The sequence below is a fragment of the Nematolebias whitei genome, chromosome 8, assembly GCF_014905685.2.
Source record: "Nematolebias whitei isolate Nwh7 chromosome 8, NemWhi1, whole genome shotgun sequence".
In the NCBI taxonomy this organism is placed as follows: Eukaryota; Metazoa; Chordata; class Actinopteri; order Cyprinodontiformes; family Rivulidae; genus Nematolebias; species Nematolebias whitei.
The window spans coordinates 7,155,338-7,177,133 of NC_056505.1; the positions used below are offsets into that span (position 1 = coordinate 7,155,338).

Genomic DNA, 21,796 nt, shown 5'->3' on the forward strand with positions numbered 1-21,796 from the left:
GTTTATCTGACGGTGATTTCAAATTTCTTTGAAGGCTAAAAACAAATAAAAGGTGAACATTGATTTATTTGTACAGTTTGTACAGTTTTTCTGAGGCTTTTATAATGTTTATATCGATACCAGAATTATATCGTTAGACCAAAATTGAGAAATATATCGTGATAACGGTTTTGTCCATATCGTCCAGCCTTATGTTAGAATTTGTTTTGTTGAGGACGTCAATGTTCATTTCATCAAAACATCCCATTTTTAAAAAAAAAACATCCTTTTCATAGGGTCAAGAGTTTGTTAAGCATCAATAAAAGGGGGCGTGTTTAGCCCCTGGTTGGAGGTGAATAATGGAGATAAGGCCCAAGTGTTAGGGGCATGAAGTGAAATGGGAGATAAACGGATTAAAATTGTTATCTTTGCATTTGGGTTTTTGTTGCATCTTCGTCTTAATTGGCTCCTTTTCGTATTCTAGAAAAGGCAAAGCTGGGGCTCGACTTTACTTTGAAGTCTCTGACCGACAGGTAAATGACTTTAGCTGCCCCGCCACGGCTGCCAGCGACATTTTACTTCCAAAACAGTCCATATGTTTTGGGTCTGCAGGGAAAAGTTATGGTCTGTAGTTTTATTGTTAAACGTTAATAAATGACTGCACAAAGAAAGACATGCCAGATAACGCAAGCTTTGTAAATGCAGACGCTTCTTGCCGAAGAAAATTGTTAAATTCTCCCTGATTTTAAAAGGATTTAGACATTTTTGTTTTAGGATGACATTTCTCATGTCCTTGCTGAAGCAAAAAAAAAAAATGCTGGGAGCAATAAAAACTAGAGAAATTGAATTTCTTGCAAAAATGCAGTGTGAATGCTTATTGCTAAATAACTTGCTGAAAATCTGCTGAAATTAGCTAAAACAAACATGCTGAAATGTAGCTGAACTTGACGAACAAGCATAAGTTAGCAGAAGCATAAATACACATTTGCTGAATTAGGTTTAAATAAGCAGAAATGAGCACAAAAATAGGAAATTAGCTAAAAACCAAAAGCTGAATTTTGCAAATAAAGTGGCTGAAAAGTAGTTGAAATGGATGAAAGAAGCTTAAATTACGAGAAAAGGAAGTAGCTGAAATTAGCTTAAAAAAAAGTGAAATTAGCTGAAAAAGCTAAATTTAGCACAAAAACAGCTAAATCGTAGCTGAAATAGCAGAAAAAAGGTGAAAGGAGCATAACAAGCTGAAATTAGCAGAAAGAAGTTAATTAGGCTGAAAGCAGTAGAAATTACCACAAAAAACTTGAATAAAGTTTTTCTGAAAACAGCTGAAATTAGCTAATAGTTACAAAAAACAAAAGCTGAACAGGTAGATCAAGCTTAAATCAGCAGAAAAAATTCAGAAAAAACATGTTTGCTGAAAGAAGCAGAAATGAGCACAAAAAGGTGGAAATTATCTGAAAAAAGCTGAAATAAGCAGAAAACAGCTAAAAAGTAGCAACAAAAAAAAAAAGGCAGAAAGAAGCTTTTGTGTAACACTTACCTGAAGGAAGTGGCGAGCATGCAATTTTGCTGAATTGGGCTGAAAAAAGTTTAAATGAGTGCAAAACAGTGGAAAAAGCTAAAATTAGCATAAAAACAGCTAAATAGTAGCTGAAAGAGCAGTAAAAGCTGAAACTTGCACAAATAAGCAGAAACGAGCATTACAAGCTGAAATTAGCAGAAAAAAGTTAGAAGACGCACAAACATGTTGTAGTTAGCAAGAATGTGAAAGGAACACAAAACAGCTGAAAGTAGCTGAATGTACCAGTAGCTAAAAAAAGTGTAAATTTGTATATAGTAGCTGAAAGAAGCTGAAGCAGAACAAAATATGAACGCAGCAGTAAAAGGTTGTAAACAGATCTAAAAATTTGAAGGATGTAAAATGAGCTCAATTCATTTTCTGTGCAAAAAAGGCTAAATATTTCAAAAAGCTAAAGTTGCACCCTTCTCCTGAACGAGCTGAACATTTTAATGTGCGATCTGTTGAAATCGCACAAAAGCTGTGGAACGAGAAAGATGCTGAAAAATATACGGAAGAAAAATGGATCGCAGCAGAGTGAACGCTTCATAAGAAGTCACACAATAAACCCGTTGTTCAAACCTGAAAAACTACAATTGTGTATATTTTTACTCATTCAGGGAAATAAAGAAATCAAACTTCTGCATTATTATTTCCAACTTCCATTTTAATAAAGATGGAAAATGAGCTGCACGGTAAGGCCGCTGTCCATATGTCAGAGCCACATACTTTAGATGTTTACTTGAAAATGCCTGTGGGACGCATGTCATCCTGGGGTGACGGGTGGACTCTGTCACATGCCTGTGGGATGCAGGCAAACTGCAAACTGGCTCATCCTCTCGCTCTTTCATTCCCATCCTCTCCCATTCCGTCTCTCCTTTCTCTCAAAACAGAATTCGGAGAAAACTGGATTCCCTGACATGTCCAAAGTCAACTGGTCATTAGGGAGCCAAGTGTGTTTGGACAAACTGCCCATAAAGTCACCAAGAATAAACTCAGCCTTTTGAAAAAATGACGAGGAAAAAAAAAAAGTGCTGAAAATGAAAAGTGCAGCTTTTACACTGACACATGACAGAGGGATGAAGAGAAAAGTGTGATGACGACTCCGTCTCGTCACTTGTACGTGTGACCTGCAGTATGTTCAGTTTTAAGAAAAACAAAGTGAGGTGAGCAGATGGGCTGCAAGGACTAAGGACAGCTTCACAGATCGTCTCGACCGCCTCATGAGTACACGGGTGGGTTGGAAAGGTGCTGCCAGTTGTAAAACTGCACCAACATAAAGTGCAGAATAGAAAACACGAAACCAAATGGAGAAAATGGCCAAAGATATTCAAGATGCTGACTAAACCTCACAAATAGACCTTTTTAGTTTCACCTTTGTTGTGCAAAAACTTTAAATCATTTCCACGATTTTATATAAATAATCTCTCCTGGTCCAACATCTCCAGCGGTGCGGCGATGTCATCGTCGCTGACGGATTTGAATAGTGAATGTTTGTAGCGTATATCTAGACTGGAATTTATTTTACATTTTCTGCACGCATCAAAGATGTTTTTTTTCTTATCTGAGAGTGACGGATCCTGGCCAGTTTAGGGAGTACCGTATTTTTCGGCCTATAAGTCATGTTTTTTTTGCATAATTTGCATGCCCTGCAACTTATACAACGAAGCGACGTATTTATGGATTTTTCCCCCCATTTTTATAAACCAATTTTTGGCTGAGATAAGATCGTTTCCATTCATTCTAACGGAAAATATTAAACACTACCATTTTCAGCCGCTAGATGGCACTCAAGTAGTATGGCATGCCGTTGTGGCATGTAATAGGTAAAAGTGGCTATTAATGACACAATCGGCTTGCCATAGCCTGCCACCTTCGTCCAGTTCGCCTGGAGCAACCGTCAAATCAGCTTCATTTCGCTGCACCGCCCCGGCAAAATGCAGCTAATTTGACCATTAAAGTGCATTTATTAAGTAAAAGCTCAACTGAGACAAACATTTACTATAAAAGTCGAGCAAACAATCGTTTTAGGTGCTTATCTTGTTAAATGTTCAAGAAATGCACAGCGAGTCCTCCCTACGCTCCTAATTCTGCGTATCGGCTTTTAAAATGCAGCCGATTTGACCGTCAAAGTGCATTTATTAAGGAAAAGTTAAACTGAGACACCTTTACTATAATTTTCTATAATAATTGTTTTTAAGTGTTAATCTTCTGGTGAAGATTCTCAGTCATCCAGGACATGGTAAAGTCAAAAAAGTTCAAGACAAAAACAGCTGGACTTTATTTGTAACAGAAGACGTTTCGCTTCAAGTGTGGGGTTATAAAGCCGAGATAGGATACACACATACATATGCAGATTGACCTATCACACCTTACCCTTACTGTAAGGTGTGATAGGTCAATCTGCATATGCATGTGTGTATCTCAACAAAGTCCACTTGTTTTTTTGTCTTGAACTTTTTTTGAAGTGTTAATCTTGTTAAAGTCCTCCCGTGCACGCTCCCACAGCCGTCATTTGGCAGCCAATCGATTTTTGGCACAACACCGGCCCACATTTCCGGGTTGTCTGTGGTGACGCGTAACAAACCAGATACATCAGCGGTGACGCATAAAAGATGTGACGTATACGACGAAGCAACGCATTTATAGATTTTCCCACTTTATTAGACATATTTGGACTGAAACAACTTATACGGTGGTGCGACGTGTATGGCGGAGAATACAGTAACTGTTATACACAGAGATATTTACCTGCACACAGACTCGTGTGACACAGCCTGCTGCAAATGGACAGTTTCCTGCACAACACTAGTGTTTGGGTAGCTTCTCCTCCACCCCAGCTTTAGGTTTACTTTTTTTTACTGAACAGCCACATTCAGTGACCGTGCACCTGCAAACTGACACCAGGATAAAAATAATTCCAAAGTGCATTCACCTGCTTTTGTCACCAACACAAAAAACAAGCGTGCATATGCTCACACATACGTCTGCACCTGTGCTAATGATGCCAAGCATAAAGCACAGTTATAGGAGCAGCTGAAGTCCATCAGATTAGTTTAATTCTCAGCTGCACTGACGTTTTGGTTCCGTATGTGGACTCTCCTTTGGGAGTTTACTGAAACGTGTAAGAATGCTTCGAGACCATTTCTCTCTGCCGTGACCAGCTGGACAGCCCTGCAGTTGTTGCGAAGTCTCTCACCGAGCTGGGAACGAGAGCAACAAAGACTTTGTGCTGCAGCGTTGCCTTTTGAACTTGGCGCAGAAGCTAAAAGACCGATTATGAAATTCAAAATAAATGAGAGCGAAATGTGTTTAGCGGTAATTCAGCATCACAAGGAACACACAAGCGCCAAATCAGGATGGGAAAAAGAACTTGAGGGGCACGAAAAACATCAGTCAGAGTCGTTTACAGCCGCACGCCGTCAACGAGGCGGACACTCCTGCAGCGAGGGAATCTCTGCTGACATGGGAGCTGTCAATGAGTGATCAGCCTGATGATCACGAGGGCGTTTTGAAAAAAATCTGTGTCCACACACGGCTTCGCACACACACTTCAAGTGAATTACTTGTGCACATTTTTGCTACACATAAATTAAAGGACTTCCCTGAAGGACTATGTGTTGTACTGTTTTATGACAAAAGTTCTAAAACACAATGGCCGCCACAGACGCATCTCACAACAGGTATATCCTCAAAGTTTGCGACAAAGCCGACTCTCAGCTACTACCACACCATATTTTAGCTCAACATCTGTGAAACTGACTGACTTAGTCATTTTAATTTGGATAGGCGTCTCCAAAATGTAGGACGCTGTTGCTCGACGTCCAACAATTGTTTTCTGGGAGTTTCGTTCAAATCACTTTAGTGTTTCATGAGATATTTTGCTAACAGGGTTGAAGCCATTATTGCCAATAACAAAGTCCATGCTCAATAATCCAGGTATGAAATCCAACATTTTTTGAAAAATGTTGGATTTTATACCTGGATTATTGAGCATGGACTTTGTTGTTTTTAACCAGTTTGACAAGACTGTCAACAAGGAAGAGGGCCGGCAATGGAGGAGGGGGCGTACCAAAGAGACCATCTTATCACAAGCAGAACTGGTTTGTTCCACTTTGGAGGAAGCTGTTGGAGGAAGAATCAGTTTTGTGGTGCGTTTCCTTGACTGATGAAGCCTTCTGGATCGAAGGTGAAACGTTTCAGCACAAAAAAAGAAACTGTCCAGATGACCTGACTGAAAATTGTTGGATTATTGCCAATGTTTTAAGCCAACACTCGGTTTTGGATTATGCTCTGGTGTTATTTTTTTAACTAAATTTCTGTAAAACTAGCCGAGTTATAAACTGCTTTTTCAGTTGGCTGTGGCGGCCATCTTGAATTCGGGTGACTCCAGAAGTTGTAGATGAGTTTCATCCAAACTCTTCCCTCTTGATGTTTGCACGCCGACCCAACACTTCCACCTGGAACATGCTCAGCTCTCTGGCTCCAGCTTCAACACTTGAGGAGTTTTTCTTCACAAACATGAGAGGAAAACACCTCCAACTTTTATTGATATGTGAGCAGATTCAGCTCGAAGGCCTGCAATTACATCATCGTTCGGTTTTGCAGAACAGCATATCGGGACCGGCATTAGTCATAGAGGCCTTTGAAGAGTTTGGCCCAGCCTTCTCTGCGTTTCTCTCTCTCTCTCTCTTCTTCCCTCCTTCTCTCCCCTTTGATGTCAGCTTGCAGAACACCGCGGCCTCCCAGGCCTCCCCGCCTCGCCTGATCCTATCTGCTCAGGCGGCACATTCATGTGGTTTACACCCGCGGCATGACTCCCGGCGGCGCTTCACCCAGCCTTGCAGGCCCCTCCCTGTTCAGGGTTCACGAGTCAGGAGAGAGCAGCAGCGTGGCCTCGGTTACAGACAGGGAGCGAGGGGAAGAATTGTGGAGGATTGATCAAAGGAGCTTCAGTTTGCAAAAAAAGAAAGTTTCCACTTTGGAATCTGAGGAGTTAAATCTGGAGAAAAGTTATTTATGATCATCCTTGGCTGCACAAAATGAGCTCAAATCCTACACGAAATATTGTTTCCAGCTCTGAAAGAATATTCCTTCAGCAAATAAGGCAGAACCTAAAAAAGGTGTCCCCAATGTCCTCACTATACTGGGACAATATAAATAAAAGAAAGACAATTTTTCATTTTAAAAATCTAGGGCGCTTCTTTAACAAACAGTAGGAGTAGGGCGGAGAAGATGCAGCGATATTTCTGTACTCTGGAGACATAAATCAAGGAAAAAATAATAATAAAATGCAGAGAACCCAGCTTGGTCTTATCCAAAGCAAATCCTATTCATCATACCTATGGCCCCATTGTGTTAGAGCCTGGATCCTCCTCATTACCAGAACAAATACCTGAATGTCCATAATGAGACTCTAGAATCAGAGATTAATGTCGCAGAGCAGGAGCATCCACCTGAGACCAGTTTGTCCCCATCTGGCACCCCTGTTCAACTCTGCTTCAGCTTTGTGATGACAAAAGTAAATGAAAACCAATGAAGAGCATTTGTCGAGGAAGCGATGCCATATAAACTGTTCCAGAACTACCGGTGATATGAGGTTTGGGGTCAAAGATAGTCCCATGCACCAGCAGCAACAAACTGAAGGATAAACGCTCCCAACATCAACTGTGGAAACCCAGAAACCCGTCGTAAGCTCAGAGGTGACAGGGCTTTCTCTGTTGCAGGTCCATGACTGTGGAATGAGTTGCCACTGAGTGTCTGGCAGACTCCCACACTCTCAGTCTTTAAGTCTCACTTGAAGACCCACTTCTATTCTCTTGCCTTTAACACGGTGTGATTTGTTTTGGTCCGGTCTGTACTCTACACTGTTGGCCATTTTAGTTAGCTTCTGCTGCTATTTGTATCTGTATTTTTATTTTATGTTTTCCTGTCCGCTGTGCATGTTTGTTTTCTTTTGTACAGCACTTTGGTTGGCCTTGTTGCTGTTTTAAGTGCTCTATAAATAAATTGGTATGGTATGGTATGTGGGCCTGCCGCATATTCGGTGTAGTCGACGTAATCGATTAGAAAAAATCAGTCTGAATAAATATTTTGTGGTCCCCGTCCACATGAAAACAACATTTTATGGTTACGCACTGAGCTACTGATGAGCTGCCAATGAGCCAAAAAGGAAAAAGGCAAAATTTATAAACTCTTAAATGCACTTTGAAGTTAGACATGCTAGTCTGCTGCGTTAAGAGGATAAACGTTTGAGGAAAGCTTCACATTAGAATCTGGGCTCCAGTTACTTAGTGCCGTTTCTAACTGGACGAACTGTGTTCTCCGTTGAGATCGGTTTCCCCACCAGCTTTGCTACATTTACTTTATAAAGCTCTGCTGTTTTAAACAGTGTTTTAAGTAAAATACTAAAGAGAATCTATATCTTTTTGGGGTCCATTTTAGGTTGTTGTAGCAAAAGAAACATCCTGACGGCAGGAGATCTAGTAGTTGGAGAAACCAATCTCAACGGGGAGAACACAACTCAACGCGTTAGCCTGTTTAAGGGGGAGTTAGTGGTGTAGCGGCTATTAAGAGCTAAATTACCGTATTTTTCAACCTTTAAAGTTGCAGTTTTTTGCATAATTTGCATGCCCTGCGACTCGTACATCGAAGAGACGTATTTATGGATGTTTCCACTTCATTATACATATTTGGACTGATGCTAATTGTAGTGCAGTGTGACGTGTACGGCGGAAAATACGGTAATAACATTTCAGCAAAAAGATAAATAAAAAGTTTGTTTAGGTCAAGTTCTTGTTACATTACAGTTTGTGGTAAAATGTTGGCAGGTAAAAAAAAATGGTCAAATAAAAATGTTGATTATAATTTTTGCAGAAAACTAGTTGTTCAGAATAATAAAAAATTGAAATCAAAATAAACATGGCTGACAGTGGCATTCCAAATCAACAGCAACAGTTGTGTTTCTGCAAAAGGCTGATTATTATGTAACGATGTACACAAAAGACAGAACTTTGAACCGGCTGTTCTTGGACTTGGTTGAGTGGGGAAGATCCGCGATAAGACCTCTCCTTTTACAAAAACAAATGAGATCAGGACGAAGGCCCAAAGACGAACGATTTACCAAGAGGATGGCCCATTTTTAAAGCATGCAACCGACTCCCTACACAGCTACTAATATTAGTCAACTGGCAAAAAAAAAAGTGCAACAAAGGAAGAGGCTGGCGTTGTGGCCTTCCACAGTTAGTCAGCACATTCCTGGCCAACAACAAAGGATGCCACTGCCTGGATGAGCTACTGCGAGCATTGTCATTTCATAACCCTCGACCCCTCGGCCTTTGTTTTTCAGACCCTGTGTGTCAGTGGATAAAAATGTGGGATGTGCAGATGGACTGGGCCTTTCAGCACCATTTCATCAAATGCAAGCAGACACCATGGGCTATTCAGAAAGTGAAAAACCCACTCAAGACTCTTCTTCGTCTTCGCCTTATTCTTTGATGAGCTCCCAAAGTAACCTGAGAGAGGAGGGGCAGAAAAAAAAAAAACTTTTGCCACCTGTACAAGTGCAATACTCAAAGTGAACTTTCCCATCAATCACACACTTTTTTTTTTTCAGAAACAGATCCTGTTTAACTCTGAATGCTAGGAAACGCCTTGTAACTGCGACTTTCCTTCCCTCCATTGATTACGGTGACATTATTTACTTGAACGCTCCTACAAGAACCCTGCAGATGTTGGACGCTGTCTATCACGGTGCGTTAAGATTCACAACTGGCTTTAACTACCGTACCCATCATTACAGTACCCTGTATTCACTGGTTAACTGGTCATCATTAACTTCACACAGACTCTCCCACGAGTACATTTTCATCTTTAAATCACTTCTTGGTCTGCTGCCTTCATACATCTCCTACATGTCTCTGCGTGAGTGCAGCTACAGCGTGCGCTCTCAGAACATCATTACCTGCAGTGTCCCCTCAGAGTGGACTGAATTGGGCACAAGGGCTTCTGCTACTCCGCTCCAGTTTCCTGGAATATCATGCAAAAATATCTAAAGCTCTCGACCTTGACCTCTCTAAGTGGCTTCAAGCATCTGCTAAGTTCATGGCAAAAACCAATGCAGACATGTTCCTGTTTTTAGTTTAGTTTTTTAATACCATGTTATTTTATTTTCTCAATTTGTATACTTTGTATGATTGTCTACTGTTGTCATCACTCTTTGTTAAAATCAGGTCTCTGTTGTAAATGAGTCCCCGAGGCTCAATGGGACTAATTTGTCTAAATAAAGGTTGAATGAAACATACACACGAAAACAAAGTTAAAATACATAACCTCAGGGCAAAGCTGAGCCAACAAATCCTCATCAGACAAGTGTTAAGCAAAGACATTTGCACATGTGAACTTGGATACATAATCAATAGCAGATCAAGATGAGAGTGACATGAGGGAACAGATGCCTGGATGTTGAAAAGACAGCAGAGGAATCAGAGGCGAGCTCCGAGCCAGCTGGAGAGGAGCATCAAGGACCGGCTCAGCCGTTCAGACCACTGGAAACCAGCATAGCTACTGGGGTTACCAGTACCAACATGCACTTGTTTTGGGTGGAGCGGTCCACTGACAGAGAGAGGCTCAGAGAGACAAGGACAGGACAAGTCGAGATCAAAAGAGCCGCAGGCAGAGAAGAAAAGTCAGGGCTGCACTTTGGAAAATAGAATTATCCAATTTAGGAAATCTTAGCAGAGTTCTTAGGAATCCTGTGGCGAGTTGAAAACACACCCAAATATTCAATAAACAAAGTGCTGTCAGTTAAGAGCCATAATTTAAACAGTAAATTATCTATAAGATGTTTGTGAATGCATATTATTTTTATTCTACAGTACAGTTTATACTATTTAAGTACTTCTGCGGACTGCTCTATTTTAGCCATTCATATGTCAAAAACATTTTTATTTGAAATTTGCTTCAGCATTCTTGCGTTCCTTCTGTTTTCTTTTGCCACTTTGCTACCTTTACCTTCTTGCTAGCCTTCTGATACTTTTAGCTGTTAAATAAGCCTTAGCTGCTAGCATTTGGCTCCTTTCAGCTTGTACCTTTAACTAAACGATACCGCTTTACTCTTACCATTTTGCTACTTTAGCTTTTAGCTCCTTTGATCGTTTAGCTAGTTCTCTGCTATTTTTTTAGCTTTAGCAACTCAGTTTTAGCTTTGTCAACATATTTCAGCAAAGTCCTTCAGTGCTCAGCAGTCACAGCCTTTTCACAGAACAAGTGGGATTTTCTGAGCCCGTTTTGAGGTTTTTATCGAAGCGATGCTGCAGGAAATTAACAAGCACAGATTTCATACGTTATTCGATTCCTGGTCCAAATGCCGCAGCCTTCATTCACTTTAACAACAGTGGATATTAAATACTTGTAAATCAATGCTCCTAGCTGTTCTCTGCCCATTGAAGCAGTTTGAATAAACTCCTAATATAAGCAGATTACAGATTATATTGTGTGAACGAAGCAGCTAACAGCAGATAAAAAATAAGCTTTTTAATAAGCCTTTTTTCTGCCGCACCGTATGCTGTTTTATACTTGTTCATATTCGATCAAACGCGTGTGATCAATATAGAAACTCACAAAAAAAGGAGTACTTTTAGTATTGACTTCCTCCTCTTTTTAGGTGCATCGTCTTTTCAGACGTACACTGCATCTCACAGAGAGAGTCTGTCTAAATCCTAAGTATTGTCAGTTTTTTAAGTGCATTACTTGAAAAAAAAAGTCATAGTCAAGTTATATACTTCTCAATAAAAATGCAACTTGTTCCTGTAATTGTTGAGATGGTTCAAGGCCTCCAAAGGACATGAAGCAATAGAAATCAGAATGCAGATTTACACCAACTCCGCCTCTGGTGGCCACATCCACCGGACACCAAAGCACCTGAACGCAGCCCGTTAGACAACGCAAGCAAACACGCATCACCTAAATTCATTCATTTGCAGTATACGCAGAACAAATTCCGGCTGCAGACTGGGGGTGAGTTTGTGTGTGGGATTTGGGGGTGGGTGGGTGTTAAGCAAGAGAAAAAAAGTTTAGTCTGTTCTATTCCGAAAAGAGGAGAAACGCAGCCTCAAATTACTTTGGCTGAGACATGAAAGTGAAGCGGGGTGGTGGTTAAGAGACGATAGCACTTAAAATACAGCTGCGACCGCCAAGCCAAGCACCAATAAATGGAAAAAAGTAGGGAGCGTTGCTTTTAACCTTTTGAAACCAGCATTTGTGTACCGTTTCTGTTGCTTCGGCGCTGGGAGTGGCCCGGTCCCGGGCACCTACTGTCTGGGCCCGGCCCATTATAGCCTCTTGGGGTTTCCAGGCTGTGGTGAGAAAGCGTACTCGATGCCTTAGACCACTAAAGCTCTCATTATAGTCTAAATGCAGAGCAACAAAACGTCTGCCAACTGCAAGGTAGAAGCTGTAGTATTATAGCACGTCGTTGTCTTAGATGAGAAGCACCACTTTCCTTCTGCACATCCAGTCAGGGGAAGAAAAAGGGACAAACAAAAGTCCGTTGGCACTTAACATCCATGGAGATGAAGTTCAAGGGTCAAATGGCTCGTGGGTGTTGCGACAACTGCATCCTCTTCTTTTTGATGCAGGATTCAAGGGATGCTCTGTCCTCTTGGAGAGGAAGTAGGGGAAAGCCACATTGTTCCCTCTGGTTCTGGCCAATGAGTCTGAGTTCCATCTGAAGCAACGAGTGCCTCTGCCACGTCCTGGCCTCCCTGCTGGGATTCAGAGGCAGATGAGAACTTGTCCGCCAGGACCGCTGCTCGTCTCGCTACGGGAAGGTTGATTTAGTATCTGACAGATGATGTAGAAACGATGAGCGGCAGATGGGGTTTCACTTCTCATCAAAGCCGTTTTAATCACAACAGCTGTCGACAGTAAATGACAAAAAGACAGCAATGGGGAACAGGATTTAAATTATCAGTAAATCTACAGAGGTGTCTGCTGACTTTGGCAACCCGTGCACATTTTGTTTGGATGTAAAGTTTCACAGCTGGTCAGCTCAGTCAGGGAATGATTGTAAATGTCATATTTGCTTTGCTTAAATGACTTCATTCAAATAAGAGGTGCTAGCTCGTTAAAATTAAATTGAATATTTGGAATGTAGTTGACTCGAAACGTCAGTCGTTTCTTTTTGGTGAGTTCCTTGCGACCAGGAAGTTTTTTGGACCCCCAAGAAAAACAACAACTCTGAGCATCTCCAGCATCATTCATCAATATGCCTTATGTTAGGTGTACCCCAAGGCACCATTCTTGGTACATCTCTTTTCTCCATATTTATAAATGATATCTCACATTCCGTTAGTGAGGCCTCCATTCATGTATATGCCGATGACAGTATTTTATATGCCTTTGGTTCTACTCCGGATGAGGTTGTGAAGTCCCTTGCATGTGCAATAATGGTCACTCAGGTCATTTGGACAGTTTCTTTATTGTGGAAAAATGTTTCAGCCTCTTTCTGGAAAGAGGGCGAAACCATCCCCTCAAACCATCTTATCACCAGCAAACTGGTTGGTCCACTAAAAGAGTGTACTGCTTAGTGGGGAAAACACTTTACTTGGGACTCATCAGACTGATGAAGCCCTTCGGAAAGAGGGCGAAACGTCTTTCCACAATCAAGAAACTGCCCTGACTGACCATTATTGGATTTTGCACCTGGATGATTGAGCATCAACTTAGATCCCTTGTATGTTGTTTTCTTGAAATCCAGCAGGCCTATTCCGATGTAAATTTGTCCTTAAATGCCAAGAAAATTAAACTGATGTGGTTCGATCATGGAGCAGGAACCATACCCACCTCAGTGGACTTCACAACTGTAAACAGTGATATTATAGAAGAGATAACGGTTTATAAATATTTGAGAATTTGGATTGATGGTGCTCCGTTCTTTTCACATCGTGTTAATGTTTTGCAATCTAAGGTTAAAGCGAGACTTTGTTATCTATATAGAAATCGATCTTCATTCATCTTCATTGGCTGCAAAACGCACCATTGTTGGAAAAAAAAAAAGAAGCATTCTACCTCTGGTGGATTTTTATTTTTTCTTCAATCAACCTTTATTTAAACAGATAAATCACATTGAGCCTCAAAGACTTATTTACAAGTGAGACCTGTTTGAACAGACAAAAACAGTGGTTAACTGGACACATGTAGGATTATGAAGACATAATTTACAGACTTTCTTGTAAGGGTGTCCTTCGTAAGCTGGACACAATTTATCTCTGCTGTTGGCTTTGTTACAAATAGAACACCTCATTGTCACCTCTACTCTCTTGTATGGCCTTCTCTGCATACTCGTTGTGAAAGCCATGAGTTTACCCTCATTTATAAGACGTTGCTGGTTATTCACGTCCATATTTAACTAATCTACTGCAACTAGCACCAGTTTTGAAGTATAACACCCGAACCTCTCAGTATTTGTGGTTAACAGCTGTAAAGACCAAGCCTGGCTTTGGCTCTGTGGTCTTTACCTCCGCTGCTCCATCCGACTGGAATATGCTTCAAAAAACTTCGAGTCTGACCTCACTCGTCTCCGTTTCTAGTCTTAAAAGTTGTTTACAAGCAAATGTATTAAAGCTTAGTAATGTTGTTGATTGACTTTGACAATGAACTGTTGTTAATGTAATTTGTGATTTCCTTGTTTGTTAATGATTACTGTATTTTATCGTTTTGCCTAACTGTATTATTTCCCTTCCCTTGACAAGCGTCTGTTGGTGCTGCCAGGCCAGCACTGTAAATAAGAATTCGTTCTTAGTGTTTATGTCTGGTTAAATAAAGGTGAAATTAAAATTCTGCCATCATTCATCCATTGGACCAGTGAAAAGAACAACAACATGTATGGATCGCAGGATGAGCTGAGTTTCTTTAGAGACGTTTTCATGAAGTGTTGCATGATGGTCTTAAGGTTGTGGCTGGTGGTTAGACGGGACCAGCGGAACTGGACGGGGGATGGAGGGTTGAATATTTAAGAAAATATTAATAATTACTGATTGAATTCAGAGCGATTTTGCTTCACATGCACATACCTAATAACAAGACCAACTGCTCAATCATCCAGTGCTCCCAATCTTTGTTTACTCACTTATCTACTTTTTTCCTCTTTTCCTTTGTCAAGATATTGACATAAAAGTACTTTAAACAGAAAGGAGAAGATCTGGTACATACGGTGAATACAGATAACTGCAATTAGGGATTGGCAGACATGTGTTGTATAAAATCAGTTTCAGAGTTGCTTCACACAAACAGCCTCACATCTTAATAAAATGATTTACGGTGTTGAGCTGTAGTCATCTGGGACTCGACTTGAGAAGCCTGGGGTTTTGGCACCGAGGCCAGATCTACATCATCGTACTCCCTCTCTCTCTCTCTCTCTTCCCCCCCACCTGAACCCGCTGATCGAAAGAAATAGCAAATTAATTTAATTTATTATTTTTGGCCTCGGCAGCGAGTGCCACTTTTCGCACTCTTCAGGCAGAGCTGGGGCAGTGTTGGCTTTAGGGAATTAGAAAAGGAGAGCTGGGAGCGTACATGTGGTGATCGTGGCCGGAGCTTTACTCAGGATCGGTGCCAAGAACTCCCCCCACCACCACCATCTCCCATTCCTCTGTACCTGCAGAGGCCGGGTCACTACTACACACGAGGCAAAGCAAACCCCTCAGGGCTACGATCAAACAGCAGAAGACTGGAAGGGCACAGGAAGACTCACTGAACATAAAACCAAAGTTTAAAAAAAAAAACGGACAAATGTTATGGCAGCAGAGGTCACTGTCACTAACAGACAAGCATCAAAATGTTTGGCTCAACCTAATTCCAGTGTAAACCGCCACAGGAATTTCCTGAAGTGGTATAGGAGTATGCAAGGGAGGAATCCGATACGCTTTTAAAATTACGCTCTCCAGGTTGTCATTTGCTGTCAGTTCGGACTCTGAAAAATCTTTTGGCAGAATTTACTGTACGGCACAAGAAATCTAAGACGGTGTCTGCGTGTTGGACAAGCCGCCCCTCATTATAGGCTGAAAAACAGCCGCCGTCTCTGGGCGGTCAGCGGCTGTGTTTGCGAAGAAAGCAAACCTAAATAGTTGCGGGTTTTGATGTAAAGCCGAGGTCCGACGTTGCTGAGCGGTTAGCGGGTGGCGCCGAGTGTCCGTCACTGTGTATAAACAGGACTCGTTTTGAACGTTCCTACCTTCGATCGCCACGGTTTTCATGTTTAAAGGGGCAGGAACACAGAACTGCAGTCAGACGATGCTGCAGAGAGGAGCTGCTGGATGATTAATTATTGCACAGCAAGATAAACGAGTAGCTGCCACAAATTGTTGCATACACACGATGGATCGTTTGCAGAAATACGACACCACAACTTGCTTGTTGTGTTCAGCCCTGCATCCGTAAACAGACGCAAAGTGAACTTGCTGAAACATCCATTTGACCACCACTTCCTGCAACTCTCTGATTCTATGCAACAAACAATGATCCTAAACAGAACTGTTGCTATTTTTTTATTTAGTGTTATCACCTTACAATTGTATACCTGATAGGTCTATATTTACCATAACCGTCTATGTCTAGAAACAGCTTAAGCAAACAGACTCGCTGAAAGAACCAAACTTAGATATCAATTGTAATTTTTAGGGTACAAAACGGACAAAACTTCAAGATGTGGACAAGCACTTCGCAAAGACGGCTTCATATTGATCTGACTACAAATTATAAAGAGAAATAGGCATTCCCAGGATTCCGATAAAAATTAAGAAAAACATCCTTAAAAGTTTTCAAACTTCGTTATAACTGAAATTTGTTGCCGTGTAAACTGTGACCAAGCTGGTTACGAATGAATTAGCCCATAAAAACTTCAAATTAACACTTCGAAACGAGGAAACGCTTCGTGTATTTTGTGGTTCGAAGTGAACAAAAATTGGATCCAAGTATTAGACGGCTCCAGCCAAGAGCGCCTGACGTGCCATGCGGGAAATAAAAGCAGGGCGCATCAACGCTTCTTCTTAATACTAATTTTATGTTCGAAACTATACGACGGTGACATGAATTCTACTTTCCACTTCAAGGCATAACCTGCATCAACGCAGAGGATATCTGAAGTCACATGACGTGGGTTTAAGTTGGAAATCAAACATAGAACAGCTCGTCCTGAACTATTTGAGCAGGTTTACTCCAATAGGTTCCCAGATGTACAGTGGTGCCTCAATACTTCGTGGTTCCACTTCCGCTGACTCACTTTTTTGCAGGTTTTTCAACGTAATATTGCACAAGACGCACGTTTGACAACTTAACATTACCCACGTGATTATATGTTGTCTGTCAGGTCTCTCTTGAAAATGAGTCCTCGTGACTCAATGAGACTAACCTGTATAAATAAAGGTTGAATGAATGAATGATTGGAACGGTACGAGATTTAAAAAAATTAACGTGAGTGGGAACCAACCAATAGGACAAAAAAAAAAAAAACGAAAAAATACTTCGGACAGGGCCGTCATTTTGTAGTTTTCTTCCGATAAGCCTACACTGTAACACAAGTCAAAAGAACTACACGGCCCAGAAGCCAACAGTACTTCCGGACGCTGCTTTCTGACAAATTTCAAAGAACAGCAACGGAGGGAACAAACACTAGCGGAGAAACCGACGTGGTAAAAATAGTTTCGCAACACAAAGTCAGAAGTAACTATCTCGTAAGTAGGGATTTTTGGCCGATATCCGATACGTTTAAACGTATTTGGCCGATAACCATTAACGATATTTCCCCCCTAGTCCTACTTACAGAGAAACAATACAAACTTGTTTTAACTGGCCATGAGGTAGTGCTCTGAAATATAAATGAAGTTTAGACAATTGTTAAAAATTAAAAAAAAAACGGTTAAATCGGTTTCTCATGCAAGTATCGGACCATTTCCGATTTCCCAAGATTAAAGAAATCGGTAGAGATGCACCGATCTGATACCAATATCGTTATTGGTACCTATATCGGGGAAAAAAAAACTTCTGTATCGGTGCACCCCTAATTAAAATAAATATAGCGTGCCCACTTTGCGGTTTTTCACGGTGGTGTCTGGAACGTAACGCCCGCGATAATCCAGGGACTACTCTATATGAAATGACGCAATCTGCGAAAGTTTATTCCAATAGTTTTCCAGATATATTGATGTGAAATTCTAAAAGGCGGGTCCACACTCAACGTAAACAAAGCATTCACCTGAAGCTTTCGATAATAAAAGTGAACCTGCAGCTAAACACACAAAAACAATAAAAGAAAGAGAGATAGATAACCATCTAGATTAAATACCGGGGATCAAGCACACCGGTAAAGTCACCTCAGCCGTTTTCCCAATAAACAAACGTATGGTCCCTCATTTTGCTTAAGAAGAATATTATGCTGACACTCTTTATAACCTTACAGTTACTTCTAGTCCGAGCTTCATGACTTTGCAATGAGTCCCTTTAGGAGTCAAAGGTTAAATTCAATGGTCTGCAGTGAAAATATTGGGGAGTCGTGGCACAAAGTAAATGGTAAATGGACTGTACTTGTATTGCGCCTTTCTATCTTATTGAGACACTCAACGTACTTTACAACACAATGTGTGTCCTCGTTTACCCATTCATACCGCTCTACTACATTTTTACAAAGAATAATCTGTGCTTTACTACATTCATGCACCCATGGGACACATCGGAGGCAATGAGGGGTAGGGGTGCAACGGTAAATTGGCCGGACGATTTATCGGCCCCGATTTCCTTAATTTTGGGAAATCGGAAATCAGCCGATACACGAGAAACCGATTTTTTTTTTAGTTTTAACAACAATTGCCTAAACTTCATTTATATTTCAGAGCACCGCCTCACGGCCAGTTAAAACAAGTTCGTATTGTTTCTAGGATATTGCTCAGGGGCGTGTTTTCCAATAAAATAACGTGGGAAAATTGACGGTGCATTGTGACCTTATGACACCTGACAGTGTCGCTTAGAAAACTAAATCGGAATGGGCAGGTCGGACTTTTTAGAAATCGGTGATCGGCCAGAAAACTGCAATCGGTGCACCCCTAGTTCAGTGTCTTGCCCAGGGACACTTCGGCATGCGACTGCTGGTGGAATCGAACCATCAACTCTCGCATTGGAGGACGACTGCTCTAACCACTCAGCCACAGCCGCCCAACAGTGATCGGAAGGTTGCCGGTTCGACTCCCCGGACAACATCAAAACGTGGGAGGGAAAGGTGAAACACCCGCACCTGCCCCACTCTGGGCCCTTGAGCAAGACTCTTTACTCCCCAAAACAGGCCTCTCTTGAAAATGAGTTCTCAGTGAGACTTCCTGTATAAATAAAGATGAAACAAAATATATAAAAAGCAAGAAGTTTCACACAAACAGCCCTAATTAATGCATAAAAGTTTACAAACCACATTTGGGGATGTGTGACCAAGATGTCTGAGGGACCAGTTGAGTGTTTAAACAAAGAAGCGAGCAACAAGTGAGCTCCAGACATCCAGAAAACAACTTGCAACAGCATGTTTCCCCTGTGGATGAATTCCACAAGATAGGAGCCATCTTGTGACCGCATATGCTCGCAGGCTTACCATCCTCACACGCACACACACACGCGCACACCACATCTTGTCAACTCCCACAGCCTCTCTGTGGAAAAAGTTTTCCAAGGGCCAGTTTGGTGGGACTGCAGCCCAGCTCGGGTCCGTGTGGCCCCGCGTCATCCTCGGGGACAAAAACTTCCACCTACTTGTACGATCTCCCCCTCCGCGCTGATCGTGGCTCCAGCTTTGGAGAAGCGTCCCTGCAAGCCAGTCGTGTACGTCGTATAATCTCCATTGGGACTGGACTCGAACAGCACCACCTCCACAAAGGCTGTATCCTTGGCCAGAGCCGCCCCGCGCGGAGACGCGGCGAGCAGCAGCAGCCACACCGACAGCAGGAGCACCGCGTCGGGCGCACGCTCCGAGCCTCTCCGCGGTGAAAGCGTCATCATCTTGCCGGCTGGACGTGCGCCGAACGGGACATAATTTCACACGGGTTCACTCGAATCGGTTGGAGGGAGTGTGGGGTCAGGTGTAGCCGCAGAGGAGCTCGGGTTGTGGGATTAAAAAAAAAAAAAAACACACAAATCCCGAGCGTGTTTATTTCGCCACTCCGAGCCTTCTTGTCAATTACATTGCCTCAAACGCTGCCTGGCTCTCCTCCCTCCCTCTTTCTTTCTCACCCTCCTCCTCCTCTACAAAGCGGATCTCCTTTGATCTCCAAACACGTGATTTTTTCCTCTCTCTCTCTCCTCCTCCTCCTCTGAACCCTCTCCTTTCTGCTCTCAAGTGCCAGCACTTATTTAAGGAGGCGCCGCGGACTTGTGTTCGCGGTGAAACGAGGGATCGTTGTTTCATTAAAAAAAATAAACAAACTTCCGAGTTCCACGTTAGCTTTCGAGCTAATTGAGTTTCTCGAGTTAAATGCCGCGTGTCCAACCCCACGTCTCAGTCGCCTGTTGTTGTTTTTTTCCCAGAATCCCACGGTTCTGTGTCGTCAGCCGCCGCGCCACCTTAAAACAAACAGTACCCTCTTCAGGACGTTTGGTGATTTACCCGGGCTAATTTCCCTCCATCTCCTCATGGTAGATCAGCTCCTGGCTGAAACTTGTTCAACACAAACATTAGGAAACTTTAAATCACATTGAAAGTGTCTTTTTATTTTTGGTATTACTAAATGAAAAAAAAAAAAACATGTTATAATAAAAACAAAAAGCATGAGAGTAGTGTTACCCTGAAATAGAGCCGTTAGCATTAAATGCTAAATCTTTTTAAATCTGTGACTAACATGCCTGATCCCTATACATTTTATGTGATTTGTTTTCCTATTTATATATATTTTTTTCTCTTTTACAATTTTTCCACTATAACTTTTTTAATTATTCAACAGATTAATCTCATTGTGTCACAAGTCATTTACAAGAGACCTGTTTTAAACAAAAAAACACAGACGAGGTACACAATAATAAACAGCATATAAAATGAAAGGTAAATAAAAGAAGTGATGTAAAACAAAATAAAGAACATGCTATATTATAAAACGGTGTAAAATACTTGGAACATGTCGGCACTGATTTTTGCATTGAACTTAACAGTTGTTTAAAATCCCTTAGAGAGGTCAAAGTTGAGAGGGTCAGATCTTTTTGCAAGGTGTTCCAGGTTACAGGAGCAGAGTTTTGATAACTTTGTGCTATTTTAACCATTAATACATTGAATTGTTCAGCTCAGTCATGAATAAAGCCATGAATATTGGTTTGTAATGTTTATATATGTTTCAATTCATTTAACTTTTATTTAAAATAAAATTCCCCTAGGAGATGCAGTGAGATCTCTTCACTTCCTTCAAAAACATTGTGCTCTTGGAAATCTGATTCAGAAATTGTCTTCTTGTGTCACTTTTAGTTTTTAGCTACAATTCAGTTGCTAGCCTTTTAGTACAGTATTTCTAGCTTTTAAATAGTCTTTAATTCCTTCTAACTACTAGAGTTTTTAACAGTCATTTTACTTTTCTTCAGTAAATTTAATCAGAATCATTCAGTAAGCTTTCACACTGCATTTTTGAGAATAAAAGTAAAAAAAAAATCTCTAATTTTCCTTCTTTCTTCAAGGATTTGAGATTTATTTATTTATTTATTATTAAAGGGAGAGTCTGGTTAATTTTAAAGTCATACTAGCTTACTGACGACATCAGAGGTTTGGATTATGGAGAAAAGGACAGAAGTCTTCATCCTTTAGCTCGTCATTAGCCTAGCCAAAAACTTTTTCCCTACTCGTGACTGGTGTCACGGCTGATAAGCCATTAAATACCAACTATTTGACTGAACACCACTTAAAAAAATGACAACTATCCTTTTAAGATTTTGCTCAAAGTGACAGTTCGTGATTGCTGCCTTCAAAGCGGCGGTCCTGACAGAAACAGGCCTGCCTACCTAATCATCAATCATTGTGGACATTTTTACTACCTTCTAATTATCTTCATGTATTTGACATAATTTCTACTGGCTGGTGAAGATTCAAATGGAAGATCAATCACATTTATTGGTAAAGATGATCTGAAAGTCCTGCAGTTTTCTTTTGAAAAAAATCCCTTGCTGTTATTTACTGCAAAAGATAAAGAGCCTATTGTGAAACTTCCATCCTGGGCAGTTCCCGCAGAGCGTCTCCTGCCTGGTGCCTTTCTT

At 41.3% G+C, this 21,796-nt stretch overlaps 1 protein-coding gene across 1 annotated transcript in view; it reads right to left on the reverse strand.

Moving 5' to 3' along the window:
- The window catches only part of znrf3 (zinc and ring finger 3), a 93,371-nt gene extending 73,563 nt beyond the window's left edge, over nt 1-19,808 (reverse strand). The window contains exon 1 of the mRNA XM_037680875.1: nt 19,322-19,808. Coding sequence (XP_037536803.1) covers nt 19,322-19,567 — 246 coding nt within the window. The 5' untranslated portion in view covers nt 19,568-19,808. The remainder of the gene's footprint in view (nt 1-19,321) is intronic.
- Nucleotides 19,809-21,796: the final 1,988 nt, after the last annotated feature.